This window comes from Papaver somniferum, chromosome 11 (genome assembly GCF_003573695.1).
Source record: "Papaver somniferum cultivar HN1 chromosome 11, ASM357369v1, whole genome shotgun sequence".
NCBI classification, from domain to species: Eukaryota; Viridiplantae; Streptophyta; class Magnoliopsida; order Ranunculales; family Papaveraceae; genus Papaver; species Papaver somniferum.
Window position 1 is genome coordinate 23,150,938 of NC_039368.1, and position 17,486 is coordinate 23,168,423.

Below are 17,486 nucleotides of genomic sequence, written 5' to 3' on the forward strand. Positions count from 1 at the left end.
ATAATTTTATGGAAAAGCTAAGTTCTGGGTGAACTTTATGAGTCGGCTCTTAACTTGACTCAATTTTTTTTTATGGTTTTCATCATCTCAGACAAAATGGTGATAACCCAAGACTTACCAATTTTCTTGAGAATAAATATCTAGGAATAAAGACCGAATGCAACATATTATGCCGGTGAACTCACCACATTTACCATCGTTTTGTTATTCTTTAACTCTCGACTTTTTTTTCTTCAAGTTTTATTTTTTCCTTGTTCTTTTGTATAATATGGTAGTAATCTGCTTTTGTTTTATTAGTGTAATCTAGTTTGAGTCTGTAATTCCTGCTGCATCTGTATTTAAGTCTCTAGTAGGTTTTTAGTAACTTTTGTTAGCAGTAGTAACCTTTATCTTCCCTAGTAAGCACCACCAGATGGATCAAGACGAAAAAAAACAAAGGATAGACAATTAACACTAGGGCAGTACATTGATTATAGCACCTTGAATCAAGGGCATCAAACACCCCTATCATCAACTGAGTTCTTATGGACTCAGCAGTGTCTATCAAAAGTACCGTTTTCTTGTGAAAAACATTCAACGAAGACCTTCCGACCTTCGACTCCAACGTGTTTTCCCGATGTAACTCTGATCCGAAGACCATTGCTCATGCTCTGCTCCATTGTTTTGCTATTTTAGATTCAAAGCATAAAATTCTAATTGTAGCTGATAAATTTTTGGGTATCGTATACCCTTGTGTACTAGCCCTTTAAGCTCCACCAAATACGTGGTACCCGTTACTTATTAGCGTGCCTTGGAATGGCCAACTGAAGTGAGTTCACTTCGTCGAAGTCTAAAAAAGACGCCAAGTGATAATTTGTTTGGAATTTGCATTCTCTCCGGTTTTCAATTATTCCAGCTGCTGATGAGCCCACAAGGTAATCAATCAAGATTGCGAGTGGACGCAGGTTTCTTTGTGGAAGAGAATAAGTACGAGTCACTATCCACAACATTTCACAAAATGGTACTTGTGTTGGGGATGCTGTCTTTGTCGGCACTAGTTCCTTGGAAAATTTGCTAATGCCTCTCGGCATTAATAGGTATACGATTTTTTTTCGGAAAATGGGTCATTTTTACAAATATTTTTAAATCACGGTTCAAATAGACGAGTATAAAATAGTTAGGGTGAAATGGCAAAAAAAAAATAGCAAGGATGAAACTAGATTCATCTTAGCTTAAATTTAAAAAATAGTAAGGATGAAACTCGATATATCCTGTGTAAATTAAAAATAAGAAAAAATACTTGAAAATGGGCACGATGAAACTGGTTACATCCTGCCTACTTTTACATTTTTATCCATTTAAACAATATCAAAATCTAACTGTCCATTTCACCCAGAAATTGTTGATTTTGGTTTTTCTAACCAATTTTGTGTTTGTTTTTTTTTGAAGCAATTGGTATACGATTTGGTACCAACTTGTTTCAGAGCAGCATAACTCAAATCATTATCAAATTGCTAATTATATCACACCACGAAATAAGTCAATAAGTCATGAACATCATTATGTAGATTTTTGAAAGTTAAAACCAAAAGCAAGAAGATTGGAAACAAAATAAGTCATGAACATCAGTTGTACTTTTGTTCCATTTTTTCTTTCATTTCCTTTTCAAGAATATTTACACCCACTACACAAGATAGCTTGGTAGATTTTCTACACAAGAAGGAAAATCCAAGCTCACCAGACCCATTTTTGAAAGATACAAGAAAAAAGTTGCTTATTAGGCAAAAATTGCATCAATGAGAAGTACCCGCCGGGAAGGCTTAAAGGGGTGTCAAAACAACATCACCACCGTTGGTCACAACCCCATTGGGTGCATTCTTCACTGATCATAATCTAAACCTTAAATTGATTTTGATCTTCGAGAACCAAACATCTGTTCCATTAGTATAACAAGAGACATTGCAACAGTTGAATCAATTTGTGGCTGTACAATCAACTTGAACACATCACCACCAAATGTTACACCTGCTTTAGCTTCTTTCCGTTGAATTTCTGCAACAAGTCTTTTCCTGTTATCATACACACCCACGCACCGTTGTGCATATGATCCAATGATCTCGTACATCAATTCCTTATTGTTACCCTGAGTACAAGATATCACATGAGCTAAGTTCTTTGATGTCAAGAAATTCACGTGCTTTTTCACTATAAATCTTGGATTGACAGAATTTTCTCCGTCATACACCATCCAGTTATCCGATAAACTCAGTTTCTGTAAACAAAATTAACAAAACATTTAGACTACCATTCATGAAAAAGACTAAACACAAATGACAGAATTTGATCGGTCCTCACCTTACGACGGATAGTAAGAAGAGTTTTTCCCAAGGCATCCATTAAAAAGATTTCCGTTTTAATCCCAGCTCGATAATTATCAACACGAAAAACAAGATTCCCTTTTGTATCAAAAACGGTAAAACCGTTACAGTTGAAGAGAAGTGATTTTTTCCATACTGTTAACACCTCCACTTCCCTGTCTGAAATTTGTTTCGGAATTTTTGAGATTTCAGTTGTTGCATTTGGGTATACCTTTGTCATGGTTCTTGATCTTTGTATACGAAACCGGTGGAACAGGTATCAAGTTATTATAGAGAAAGAAAGAGCAAACTGTGATTAAGTAGAAGAAATACTTTGATCCTGGAAACTTATGTTACGGGAAGTACTCCTATTTATACAAGCAAGTGGTTGATGATCGAAAGTCGATATTGCCCTTACAGTTTTCCATATGACGTTGGGTGCATATAGTTTGGAAGAGGGAGTAGACTGTAGAGAATGTAGAGAAGGTGATGATAGGATCTTTGCTTTGAAGTGAATAAGAATATTTATTTTATCTTTCATCTTTTAATTATTTTAACGAAGATTTCGATGGGAAAAACGAGTTTGTGGTGAAGTGGGATGCCAAGTGGATATAAAAATAGATATTTTATTAAGAAGAATTTAAGATTGTTTTCATTTTGTATTTTTGCGAAAGGATTCTTTTAGGCGGTTTTATGCGACCCTCGCAAAGTGCAGAGGGGCGTCAAAATTTAGTTCTTCTTCGATATCAATTCGCAACAATGATCATGACAGCAACTGTTGAATTAAGTGAACTGCCGCAAACTGGCAAGTCTGATACGGTATACCATCGACGTTGTGATTGATGTTATGCAAGTTTCATTCAGCTTGGTTTAGCTAGCAAGATGAAATGAAATGAAATTCAATGGCAAATGAGTAGAAATAAAGTCATTTTCCACTTCAAGAAGATAAAATAAGTGAAGCCCGAGGACGCGTTTCCTAAATATTAAACAATTTGAGCAAAGTCTGGATGACTATTGGCTAAGCACGTACTTACAAACATATCAATAGCCTTAATTCTCTTTGCGAATGATAAAGTAATTTATCTTCAAATTATATATATATATATATATATATACTCCCTCCGTTACTTTTTAATAGGCTGATTTGGTTTTTAGAGAAAATTAAGGAAATTAAGTGAAGTAATTATTGAAAGTGGTCCTCACGACACTTGTCAATAAAAGAAGTGAAGTGAAGTGGTCCTCATGACACTTGTCAATAAAAGAAGTGAAGTGGAATGGTCCCCCATGACACTTGTCATCAAAAGAAGTGAACTGCAAGTGGTCCCAAAAAATTAAAGTAACATTTGACTTTCCCAATTTAGAAACTGGCCTATTTTTTTGAAATTTTTATTTATAGAAACTGGCCTATTAAAAAGTAACGGAGGGAGTATATATATTTTGATGATTTCTTGTACAACAGGATAAAATTAAGACGGTTTAGCTAGTTGAATTAAGCCAATTTCGCCATCGATCAATAATCCAATAAAAAACTGAGGATCAGATAAGTTTCAGCCAAGTATTTAACTTTAAAAATTAAGGGTAAGATAAACAATTCGGTCTCTGATTAGATTTCCTCATTTCAATTAAGGTGTGCGGCTATTATAATTCGCAAGCATTAGCTGGGATGTAATATGCACTATATAAATCTCCCCGTACCACGGCGCCAGAGACTCAGAGAGGGTTGGTTGATTTCTTCTTCTCCCCATAAAACGTCTGCTTAGGTTTCTTAAGTTTAATGCATATTTTTGTTTGAATGACATACAAAGATGTGGATTGATGTATAGTCATACGGAATTAGCGTCATTGGAGGTACGACTCTAAACCGTCCAAGCCTTGTAAGTTGTAATGATTAACTTTTTTAGCAAATAAGAATTCATTTTTATGCATACTTATATTTGTCTTACTCGAATTTCTCGGTAGTGTGCTTTTACGGTATGATTTTGTTTTTCTTAATTTGGATCTTAAATTCATTGTAACCTCGAATTACCATTAATGAAAAGGTTCCTTGTTATTCAAAAAAAAAAAAAGAATTCAATCAATAAGATGGGTGGAGTCATTAATATTGTTCAACTAAGTGCATGCTCATTTTTCTCAGGACTTACACAAAATTTGTTAAAAAAACCAAAATCAACAATTTCTGAGTGAAAAGAACATTTAAAAATTGATACTGATTAAATGGACAAAAATGTAAAAATAGTCAGGATGTAAACAGTTTCATCCTACCAATTTTCAAATACTTTTTTTTATTTTTAATTTACATCAGGATACATCCAGTTTCATCCTTGCAATTATTTAAGTTTAAGTCAGGATGAATCCAGTTTCATCCTTACTATTTTTTTTTTGTGTCCATTTCACCCATACTAATTTTTACTCGTCCATTTGAACCATGTTTTAAAAATATTTGGACAAATGACCCATTTTCATCTTATCTACTTTATTTTGTAAAGTGACATCATTTAGCAACTATTTCGTGTTACGATATCATACATGTTAACATTAATAATCAGCTTGTCTTGAAGTCTGACAAACCAATACGTAAAACGATGGAAAACACACATTTTTTCGTGGACGCCTTCACGCCACCATTTATCCAAGGTTCATTCAAACCATTAACCTTGCACGGTGGGCACCCCACCTGAATTAGTATACGATCGCCTAACAGATTGTCGATCCAAAGTTGATTAGCTAGGGCCTTCCATGCATAGCATGCATCCAAGCGCGACTCAAACCCAAACCTAACCATCTATTGTATGGCCTTATTAAGTCACAAAATTAGTTAAAAATATCAAAATCAACAATTTCTGTGTGAAATGGACAGTTAGATTTTGATACTGTTTAAATGGACAAAAATGTAAAAATAGGCAGAATGTAACCAGTTTAATCGTGTCCATTTTCAAATATTTTTTTCTTATTTTTATTTTACACATGATGTATCCAGTTTCATCCTTGCTACTTTTTAAATTTAAGCTTGGATAAAACCAGTTTCATCCTTACTTTTTTTTTTGACCATTTCACCCAAACTATTTTTTACTCGTCCATTTGAACCGTGATTTAAAAATATTTGGACAAATGACCCATTTTCCATTATCAAGTTATCATCAAGATGACTACGCTTTACCCATTTCCCTTTCCATATGGTCCATGCTTTACGCATTTTTCTCTTTTCTTCTCTTAAACAAGATAATTTTTCTCAATGATTTGGGAACCTAGGGTAATTCACTTTAGGGACTTCTACAAAGCGTGAATAAGAGAAAAAAAGAATAGGAACTCTATCGAGAAAAAGAACTTCAGGCCGCAACATGTAGCTTATGTGGTTTTGACTCGATAATAAAAAATGTTGCACTTCTTATGTGGGATGGCAGTGGAAAAGCATATATCTACATGGGCGTCGAAATCATTCTTTTGATCGTGATGTTGATATCATATGAAAGGAATACTGTACTAGAATGGGCTTGGCTAAAAAGCCTGAGGTTCATACCTTTGTTTGCCATTTTACAGATAACACTGTGAAACAAGTGATCTGTTATTTGGAATGTTTACGTGGAAAGTAAAAATGCTTATACGATTATGGTGAGACAAATTTTCAATCAATCTGACAGTCTGCTATTTCTTTTCAAGTTTTAAGTCATATTTTGGAATCATTTCTTTATATAGATGAACCGTCCTCGAATTGAATTTTAGCCTACAGGTTCTCACTTTTCATGATTCCTATCCAGTGAGAAAGAAAATAGTTTGAAATAGAAAAAGAGAAAGAGAAACCCATTGTGTTCATCTTTTCTACAATTCTACGTATTAGTATTAGTAAATAAATAAAGAGTTGACTATCTTTAATTTGGAGGATTTAACTAATGGTGTTAATTTCTAAGTGTAGTATGAATTGTAAAGCTATACTAGATTTTGTGCCCGTGCTACGCACCGGGCGGATCCTAAAATCATCCACCATTATGGCCGCGATGCATTTATTATTCGTTGTGACTCTGCTTCGCCTCACCCGTCGCGTAATATTTTTTATCTAAAAAACACCGTGCGTTGATTATACCAACAAACTATCAAAACTAAACGACTTGTAACAGACATGTGTGTTCTTCATATAGACTTATAAAAAATTAGAACCTTTAATATGCAAATTAATTAAATATATTGACACTAATATGGGGAAAAAAAGAAAAAAGAAAAGAAAACAGCTATACAAAGTAATTGAGCGAGAACTTATACATGTAGACAGTTTGTTCTTCCTGTAGACCTATAAGAAATTCAAAATATTCACCAAGCAACCTCAAAATATTCACCGCCCTTGAGGATGCTCTATAATCTAACATTTTTGCTTGAAATAATAATAAGTTGGTGAATTTTCTTGAAGTTCCACGGGAAGTAAACCATATCCAAACTACACAAAATAGAAAACCCACCTTCATGAGGAAATACTCTTCATTTCACATTTAACATAATTACATGGTGCCCATATGTAATACACTGTTGACGTGCAATCACTCCGAAAGGCACTTCAATAGGCTAACACATTTGCTTCCGCTTTACTTGAGCATTTGTTGTCCTGTGCAGAACAAAAATAAAGTTAACAACCAAAACTTCACTTAGATATTTCTAAAGAAACCGGTACAGGATACAAACAACAAATCAACATTAATGGGTTTATTTCACTGTCGAATACGTATAGGGTAATTTCAGTCGTCTCTGATGGAGATTTGCTTCAGCAACGAAAGATTTTGGAGCTCTATCTAGAAGACTCGAAGTTACACCATGAAAATATGTCTGGATTTACCAACAAATATCAGTACATCCCCTGATTCCAAGGCTACTTCAGTATCTCGATACTTTGCATAAATTTCATAAGTCACTCAAATCAATTAAGTCCACCCAGTATCGGTTTCATTCATACTCAAATCACTTTTAGATTTGCTAGCTGACTCATTATAGGAACCATCTTACAATGAGTGCCATCTAGAAACATCACGTTCTCGGGGAACACGAATTCCGAGAGAATGTAGTAAGTATATATTCAACTTCGTATAATTGAAATGATGACGAATAATTTTATTCATGATCTAAATATAAAAATGAAAATGTTGTCGTGGTAAAACTATTTCGGATTGGTTTTCACAAACTTACGGAGTTTCAAAGCAATATACCAACCCTTATACATGAAGTATCCTCCGAGTTTTGTGCTGAAGTTTCTGGTGCTGTCACTTCGAACCTCCGAGTTACTGTGGAATTTCATGGAAGGGTGATTGATTATCAAAGCAAAATCTCCTTGGAAGAGCTATAAGGTTTCCACTCACCGTTACTATCGATTTTTTCCACTGAGCTATAAGTTTTCCACCAGTTGGAAGATTATTGTATTTTCATCTGCCAAACACATCCCGCTACAGACCTTGCTGCCCACACGATAACTCCGAACTGAAAAGTGAACATGGGCTTCCCATGAGTTCTGCACTAACTGTAATGCCTGATCCAAAGCATTATATAGGGACAATATTTGGGGATGTAAATTTTTTATGCTGAAAGCAAAATAGGATAAAAAATCACATAATCGAGAAGAGTACTTTCATTAAAAACAACACATTGCAATAAGAATCAAAATCCCATTGTTTTCTCATTGTGATGTTTTTACTTTAATTACAAACACGACAATCCTGCTTTTTAAGCAGTCATGCATGTGTACTGTAGATATTTTAATAAAATACTGATTGATACCCAAAACATAAGTTCAGATTAATACAAATTTGCCTGAGCCAGTGAACACCTACTATAGTGTTGAAATCATACCCAAAACATAATAACATATGGAAAATTGGGTTCATAGCCCCTTGCACAATGACTTAAACTTATATGCCATATGTGGGAGTCAACCGACAACTACATGGATGACGGTCATGTGCTCTACTAGTTGAGCTAAGATAGCAATCAAGAGAAATTATTGTCAAACATAATGTATTACAACAATTCACATCTTTATTACATTTCAAAATAAATGTTTGGCATTAACGTATATAAAGTAGAACTTGAACATCTCAAAATCCAAATTATTCAAATTTCACATGTCTAATTAATTTAAATGGTGATATGTATCGCAAATTTCCGAGGTTTTCGATTTACTGATTACTCTTGCACCACAATTGTAGCAATGAGATGGTCTTGTTACTAACCATGGTTTTATAATCAATGGTGAACAAATAAATAAACTGAATAGTATTTCAAGATGAAGATGAATATTGTACTACTCACCTCGATAATTACAACATCGACTGTAAAATATGTTCAGATATATTCCTCATTGTGATATGTACTGCAAGTACACATGTAGTCTCAGCACCGATACCATTTGATGGCTCTGCCAAAAACCAAAAACCACATCTGAAAGAAAGCTAGTTAAAAAAATGTAAAAGCCAGGAGTTGCATCAGAATTCTTTTTTTAATGATAATTACTTAACCAAACTGAATATCCCTCATTAGCCTCAATTGTGGGAAACAAATTTCTTTTAAAGAATTTCAGTTGCAAATCCCCGACCAAAAATAATATTTTCCTATAGACACCCAAAGTACACAAATTTAGCAACGGAATAGCACGACAATCCTTTGACAAAAGTTTCTGACGTGGTCTAATAATCTTATTTCTCCCAAAGAGCAACAAAAGCCTCAAAAGCAAAGTTAAATGCACAAATTGAAGAAGGAGGTTACTCATACAGTCAATGTATCAATCTTTCTCAACCTACGAATTGAAGAAGTCGATGTCCATGATTACACGACTAATATCACCACCAAAATTACTATTACTGTAATGTGTGGAAGCTCTGTGAATACAAAATAACAGACATTAACACCTTCAATGAGTAAGATAAAACATCTAAGAAAGGGAATTAAACAAAAGAGTATGGAGAGGAAAAGAGGCAGTATACTATCAGGGTCGCGAGAAAATGATTAAGTATTGTATAATAGGTCGTAGGTGTCCTTACAGTCAATTATAATCAACTAATACATCTGCTTTTCTAATTTATTCAACTTACCGTACAAACAGTCTATTATAATAGACTGATATATCTGCATGAAAGAGACACGGGTTATGAGAAGATTACTTCTACCCTTTTTCTCGCTTGTTGATACAAAATAAACACCATTTCCTCATTGAACTAATTATCAGCATCTAAACCCTACAAAATTCAAACACAGTTGTGAAATACCGCTCCAACTGATCTTAACACGGTAGCACGCCAACGGATCTTAACTGTTGCTTCAGACTTTATACTTAAAGAACAACATCATGTAACGAACTTAACCAATAGACATGGGATAAAATCATTGAAATTGTTGTAGCATGCTGTTCATTATTGTTGTTTAGCTACAAAATCAAAATCCAAGCAGAAAGAATGGAAAAGGATGGGATGTGGTTTTACCTATTCTCCGTGTGTTTTAGTTAGGTTGTTTATCCATACCTTTTCAAAATAAATTGTACCTGCAACTTGCATAAAATACAACAAATCAGCAACTTGTATAAAATACAACAAATTGATAATCAGAACAAAATTAGTGATCATAACTAATATAGAAGAAAGAGGTGAAATTAAATCTGCGGATGGTGAGGAGGAGCAACACTAATCTTGCCTAAACCTAATACCATGTAGCAGCTACCAAACAACATAAAACTCTGTAATTGAATAATTTTATGTTATGAATTGCATATATAAACAAAACATGAATCTTCATGTTATGAATTGCATATATAAACAAAAGTTGAATCACCCGATTTCCTTTTTAACATGATTTCCATACTAACTGTCTAACACAATTTCCTTAATTAAGTATACAAAAGGTGAATCACCACTTTCCTTTGCAACATGATTTCCTTAATTAAACGGGAAACAAAGAGTTTGACGATTTCAATGGTTTTTTTTTAACAATTTCGATGGAAGTGTTGTCAAAGATTTCCTTTTTTTTGGTGTGTCAAAGTTTTCCTTTTTTACATGAATTTCTTTTTAAGAGTTTCACGTTTTAAAGGTTCCACGTTTATTTTATTTTATTTATTTAACGGTTTGGACGTGAGTTTTGTCCACCTTTACTAAAGTACAGTTAAGTATAGGTGTAAACACGGTGTGACTAAATAATTCAAGTTTAAATTCTAATATAAGTATTTTTCACCTACTTTTTTTAAACACCGTTACTAACGGACAATTAAGTATTTGATGTATCCAAATTTTAACCAAATTTTAATTTTTACAACCAGTAGAGTTATGCGAAGTATCCTCACATAACTTCTGCATTAGAAAAGTCCTTTCTAGGCCAATAGGAAGCGAGGATTTCACCACCGTTTAATGTGAGAGCTTTATTTGTCAAGGTCTTTAAGTGGTAAGATGTAAAAATAATGAACTTTGCTGGTCAATCTCTTTTGTTTTTTTTTTTGAATTGGAATGGTTATATTAAAAGAGGAAAAAATGTACAAGGGAAGGAGCTTTTCAAACATCACATACGTAGAACAGTCTCCTACTTAAATAAAACATGGTTTACACTGACATGAGCAAACACATCTTCTTCAGAGCACCAAAGCACTATATTCTGCTTTACCAATATTAAAATTTCCTCAACTGTCATTTCTCTTCCTTCATGATTCCTTCTGTTTCTCTCAGTCCACAATTGCCAACACACAGCATATATCACCTTCCACCATATCCTTTTACATCTGCCTTGTAAGTTATTCAAATCCCATGCTAAAAATAAGTTTTTCACTGAGATAGGAGCTACCAAGGATATTATAAAAGCCTTAATGAAATGACACCAGACTTCATGAGCAAAAGAGCATCCAAAAAACAAATGGTCTGCATTTTCCTCCTCCTTCTTACAGAAAAGACACAAGGTATTTTCAATATCCATCCCTCTATACTTAAGCATTGAAAGAGTGGGTAAAGAATCATGAAATTTATTCGTAGCATGAAGCTTACCTTAGCTGGTATACCTTGTTTCCGTAAAAACTTGTTAAAAACCCATCTAGTATCATCCTGTACTAACAACTCATAACACTTCTTTACTGAATAATCCTTCATAACCTCCACCACATCCTCTTCTTCAATCAAACCATGAACATGGCCAAGATCATTACACAACATATCCCATTCAAATTGTTCATGCTGGTATAATCTTCTTCTTGTCTGACATTTCAACCTCCCATTCTCAATCATCTCCCAAAGTGAAGCATTCTTGTTGCTGACTGCCTTAAAAATAGCAGGATATCTGTTCTTCAGAGGACCAAAATAAGACCAACTATCAATCCAGAACCTTACAGCCTTACCATTATTCAGCTTAACCTTAACATGCTCATCCAAGAAAGAACCAGATTTCAAAATACATTTCCAATTACTTCTACCAATTGCAGTATAATCATCATATGGCAAACCAACTTCAGCACCATTCTTCATCTTCTGTTGAACTATTCTTCTCCATAAAGCTCTCTTTTCATTTACATATCTCCAAACCCATTTAGCTTTTAAAGCTTTGCTTGTGCATCTTAAGTTTTTAACTACCCAAACCACCTAAATGTTTTGGTTTGCATATCTTAAGCCAAGAAACCCAACACATCCTTATTCTTTCTTCAGTAGAATCCCATAAGAAATTCCTCATCAGTTTATTAAGCTTCTTCTCCACACTAACAGGCATAGGAATAAGAGACAAGAAATACACAGGAAGACTTAATAAACAACTTCTAATAAGAACTAACCTTCCAGCTTTTGAAAGAAATCTTTTCTTCCATGTTGCCAATTTCACCTCCATTCTTTTAATAACCTCATCCCAAACACTTGTGCACCTTGCAGTTGCACCAATAGGTAAACCTAAGTATTTGAATGGTAATTTCTCCACCTTACAACCCAACTCCAAAGCTAAATCACCAATAACTTCATCAACACCTACACTTATCATGGAACTCTTCTCCAAGTTCAATTTCATACCTGTCAAACACTCAAAAGAAGTAAGAATAAGAAACAATCTTCTAACCTCCTCCACATTAGCATCCACAAATATTAAAGTATCATCTGCAAACTGCAAATGAGAAATAACAGTTCCTTCTTCTTCCACCTGAAAACCTGAAATTTGCTTCCTCAAAACAGCATCATCCACCAGCTTTGACAGAATCTCCACCACCAGAAAACACAGAAATGGAGATAGAGATTATCCTTGTCTTAAACCTTTTGTAGGCTTAAACTTCTCAGTATATGCCCCATTCACCAACACAGAAATATGAGAAGTAGACACACACCATTTTATCCAAGAAATCCACCTCCTCCCAAAACCATGCTTCTGCATAATTCTCAGCAATGCACTCCATGCGACATTGTCAAATGCCTTCTCCATATCTATTTTACACAATAAACCAGGTATCTTGGACTTCATCCTACTATCCACACATTCACCAGCAATAAGAGCACCATCAAGAATCTGTTTACCTTTTATGAATGCACCTTGAAATTCAGAGACTAATTTATGCATCACCCTCTTCAATCTATTGCCAACACCTTTGAAAGAATTTTATAAGCACTTCCAAGAAGACTTAATAGCCTATAATCTCTAGGAGTACAATAATCCTCCTTCTTAGGAATCAATGTGATAAAAGAACAATTTAACCTCCAATCTCATGAACCAAATTTAAAGAATTCCTCCATAAATCTCATAAAATAATCCTTAATGATATTCCAACAAACTTTATAAAATTCCATGGAAAAACCATCAGGACCAGGTGCCTTATTAGCACCAAAATGTTTCACCACATCAAAAATCTCCTCCACAGAAAAAGCCTTTTCCATCTCCAAATTCTCCTCCACTGAGATCTCAGTAAAATGCATATTATCCATAGAAAAATATCTTCATTTTTCTCCAAGAAAAGAGATTCATAATAGTTTCTCATGACCATTTTGATGCTTTCATGATCAAAACATTCTACTCCATCAATATCCAACTTTGCAATAGTATTCCTCTTTTTCTTAGCACTAGCAATCCTATTGAAGTATGAAGTATTAGAGTCCCCCCATTTGAATTCATTCTGCTTAGCTCTAGCTTGCCACTTCCTAGCCTCCATAGATTTAATGCTCCTTAACCTCAACAAACACCTTGTTCTATCTTCAAATTGCTCCTTAGTGAGTTTATGAGTTTCCTCCATAACATCCAGCAACTCAATTTTCTTTGTAAGTTCCAACTTCTCCTTCTTAACACCACCAAATTCCTCTCTACTCCAGTTCTTCAAAAAGTACTTCAAATTTTGCAATTTCTTGAAGAACACAAAATTAGCTTGTCCTTGAAACTCCATAACACCCCACCACTCCTCCACCTTTTTCAAAAAATCTTTGTGCACTAACCAACCATTCTCAAATATGAAATATGGTTTAGGTTTAATACCAAGTTTTGTTACTAACATCAAAGGCTTATGATCAGAAATTACTCTAGTTAGAGAAATTTGAATTGCATTAGGAAAAAGAATATCAAAATCAACACTTAAAAGAAATCTATCTAACCTACAAAGAAGGGGATCTTCATGCATGTCAAACCAAGTGAAAGCACCACCCACCAATGGCAAGTCCACCATTTCATTTTTGAGAATGAAACTATTCAGAAATTCATTGTTCCTACTATCACCTTCCCCCCTATTCCTCTCCTCTTCTCATCTAAAAGCATTCATATCACCAACAATATATAAAGGATCCTTCCACCAGTCTTTAACTAATGCTAGATCTCCCCAAAATTTTGTTCTTTCTGCATAACCACAAGGAGAATATATATTGCAGATTGCCCATTTTTCTCCACCAGTCTTAGATTTGAACCCAATTGTTAAATTATTAACACCCCTTCTTTCATCCACTTTAGATAACTTCTTAGTACTCCAAATTGACAGCAGACCACCACTATTACCACAACTTCCGACAGATGGAACAAAACTCCAATCAAACTCATCATCAAACCACAATTGCTTCACTAACCATCTTTTCATCTTCATGATTTTTGTCTCCTGCACCAAACAAACATCACATTTTTGATTCCATATCAACTCCTTTAAAGCATTCATTTTATCAAATGCATTCAACCCTCTAAGATTCCAAGAAATAATCTTAACATCCATTAACAACTTTATCAACATTGTTCTCCACACCCATGGCCTGCAATGAATCGGCTTTGCCTACTTCAACCAAAACCAATTCATTCCTCCATACCTCATCAATCTTCTTAGCTGCAACTACATTCTTTTCTGCATTTACCTTCTTAAATTTCTCCTTATACTTCAAAACTTGTCTCATCACCACCTCTTTAAGAGCTTTTTTTATCACCCTCACAAACTCCACCATAAGAACAACAATGTACCAACATTAACTCAGCAACTTCCATCACCTTCTCCGGACTCTCAGAATGAGACAATTGAACATCCCCCAGTTTCATTACCACTCTATTTTCAATCTCTGAAAGTAAATTAATCTCCCCTACTTCATTATGAGGAGTTTCACACACCAAATTTGGCAAATATGGTAAATCCTCTCCTTTTGACATCTGTTCAGAAACATTGAAATTAAGTTCAACATTTGAATTTGAAAAATATTCTCCAAGGAAGGATTTTGAACATGTATGACCAATTGACCCGAACCACCTCCCAGCCCTGCTTGGCCTTTTGGCATATATGCCCATTTACTTGCAACAGACCCATCACTTGCTGAATGAGCTAACTCCATTTCTGACTCCGAGCTAACTGATTTCGAACTTTCCAAAACTAACGCCTGATTTCACGCCACCAAACTTTCACTAACAGCATTTTTGAATTTTGAAATCTCCATGATTGTCGCGTCAAACTTTCCTAACTTCTGCCGATATTCTTGTTCGTCAATCTTATTTTTCTCCACATACTTCGGATCCCGCTCCGCCGTAAGCACCACCTTCTCCTTCTCCACCACCGTTATCACCACCGCTGGCACCACCAAAAGATTCCCTCTCACAGCAATACGGAAAAAATGAAATCCGTCCAAGTTTAGAGTTTCAGTAGCCACTCTAACAAAATCTCCTTTTGAAATCTCATTAACCACCTGTTTGAATAGAGGTGAGCTCCACTTAGACCTATGCAGACCCCGAATTTTGAACCAATGTAATTCTTCATCAGCACTTTTAATATTATAATATGTCTCCTTATCATCCTTCTTCCTCCTTAGCTCCTTCTGCTTAGCATGAATATCCTCCACACCCTCTAAAGAGCTTTTTTTCTAGGACCACCACCACAAATAGCAAAATGAAAGTCTACACCCTCATCACGCCACCGTAGTGGAATCCATAGTTTTTTCCATTCATACTCCTCAAGCTGAACCATGCCTTCTAACTCATTAACAACATCCATCTTAATGAACCTGCTAATACCCAACTGCTTCTTGATTGAAACCGCCACCTTATTCTATCTTATCTTTCGTGAAAGCACAACCAGTCCCATTCTCATAACCCTCACCTTTTCTTCTCCTGTTTTATACAAACTAGGAAAATCAGTCTTGGAAGGAACTACCTGAACAGCTCTCTTCAACCTCTCATTCTCTAAGAAACAATCCAAAACTTCCCCCAGAATTGACCAATAACTTTTATTATCACCAGATGGAATACAAATGCTCACACCTTGATCACTACCTACACCTTGTCTTCTTCTAGTAATTCTGATGTAATCACCAACATCATTATGTTGCTTCTTCACCCCAATAATAAAATCACCATCTAACTCTTCATATTGATTAACCTTGTTCTTTCCTTTATGAAAAGATTTGAACAAAGAGATCAGTCAATCTCTTTTGTTAACAATAGTGTTGGTCACTCAGGTGAGGGGTTATTCAAAATTAAGCATCCACCAATTCTTTTATAATCTAATCAACCCATTATTCAGTTAAATCAAGCTCAACCACTTACTTCTGTTCTTGTTCCAAAGTGTGTGGCCGTGGAACTAATGTTGAAGATTTCCTACCAACTTCCACCTTAGCTGGGGGATGCTTAAATTGTTTTTATTACATACCTCATAATACCAGTTAAGAAAAAATGATAAGTTTTCTTTTGAAGCATAAAAACGAGGTATTAAATTTGGAAATGAGCTACTCCCTCCGTACCACATATATATAGACGGAGAGAGACAACTCTCTTAGATTAAGAAAATTACTTTGAATTCATAATTTTGTACTATGTTTTTTCTTGGTTTACTATTTGTCTTATTCCCAACACAATTACCTATGTAGCATAAATAAGGGTATGTATGGAAAAATTTATCTTGGAAACTGGATTCCGCCTATCTAGTGGGTCAAGCAAAAACCAAAATTCCACCTATATAATAGGTACGGAAGGAGTATATGATAAAAATGATGATGACTAATATCTAACATAATTATTTTATTCAAAGGAAAGATGTTTGATTTTATAAAAGGAAAAAAAGATATAGAGTATTACGCACAATCAAAAATCCCATACTAGACACTTACAGCCTATTTACATTTTTGTATTTGCAAAAAATTAAAGAATAAGTAATTGAGTTAATTTTTTTATTTTTTATCTCCGTTATTTGCTACTCTGATGTAGTTCTTGCTCAAAAACTTTATTATCTACTAAAAGCATTTGGAGAAAGGGTCGTAATAAAATAAATAATTTAAGTGGGTTAATAATGTTAGTAAATAATTTAAGTGGAAAAAAGGTAGGAGAGAGATTGTCTGGTTTTTTCGCCGCGAAAATGGTTTTGGGATCGTCTTCACGCAGCAGCAGGGAGGAGAAAGGGAGTGATGATCAACAAGGTACACAGTCGATGAAGGAATATAGGAATTAACATCAGCAGTTATAGGATCAGGTTAGCAAGGCTAAGGATCGGGCTTCAATCGTCACGGGTAAAAAAGAAACAACAGATTCAGCATCAACATTAGTTTCTCAAACAACTGAAGTTGATAAGGACAAGAATGACGAGGGTTAGATATCTGTATCTCACAAAAAGAAACCAATTGTAGATTCTTTTTCAATCAAGATTGATTGTGAATATGAATCTTTTGTAGCAAAAAATCTGGTGAGATTCTTTTTGTGGAAGAAACCAGAAACACAAAGATTCTTATTCAATTTTCAATAAGCATATCT

The 17,486-nt window shown here is 34.6% G+C and overlaps 2 protein-coding genes across 2 annotated transcripts; both read right to left on the bottom strand.

Moving 5' to 3' along the window:
• Positions 1–1,591: 1,591 nt before the first annotated feature.
• LOC113320845 (protein LURP-one-related 8-like) lies at positions 1,592–2,733 on the bottom strand. The gene is made up of 2 exons (XM_026568741.1): positions 2,335–2,733; positions 1,592–2,251 (listed from the first exon to the last, which is right to left on the bottom strand). Exons 1-2 carry the CDS (start codon positions 2,575–2,577, stop codon positions 1,880–1,882), a joined length of 615 nt encoding a protein of 204 aa, XP_026424526.1. The 5' UTR covers positions 2,578–2,733; the 3' UTR covers positions 1,592–1,879.
• Positions 2,734–11,894: 9,161 nt separating this feature from the next.
• LOC113324223 lies at positions 11,895–13,953 on the bottom strand. The gene is made up of 4 exons (XM_026572542.1): positions 13,308–13,953; positions 13,099–13,194; positions 12,563–12,889; positions 11,895–12,460 (listed from the first exon to the last, which is right to left on the bottom strand). The coding sequence occupies exons 1-4, from the start codon at positions 13,951–13,953 to the stop codon at positions 11,895–11,897; spliced, it is 1,635 nt and encodes a 544-aa protein (XP_026428327.1).
• Positions 13,954–17,486: the final 3,533 nt, after the last annotated feature.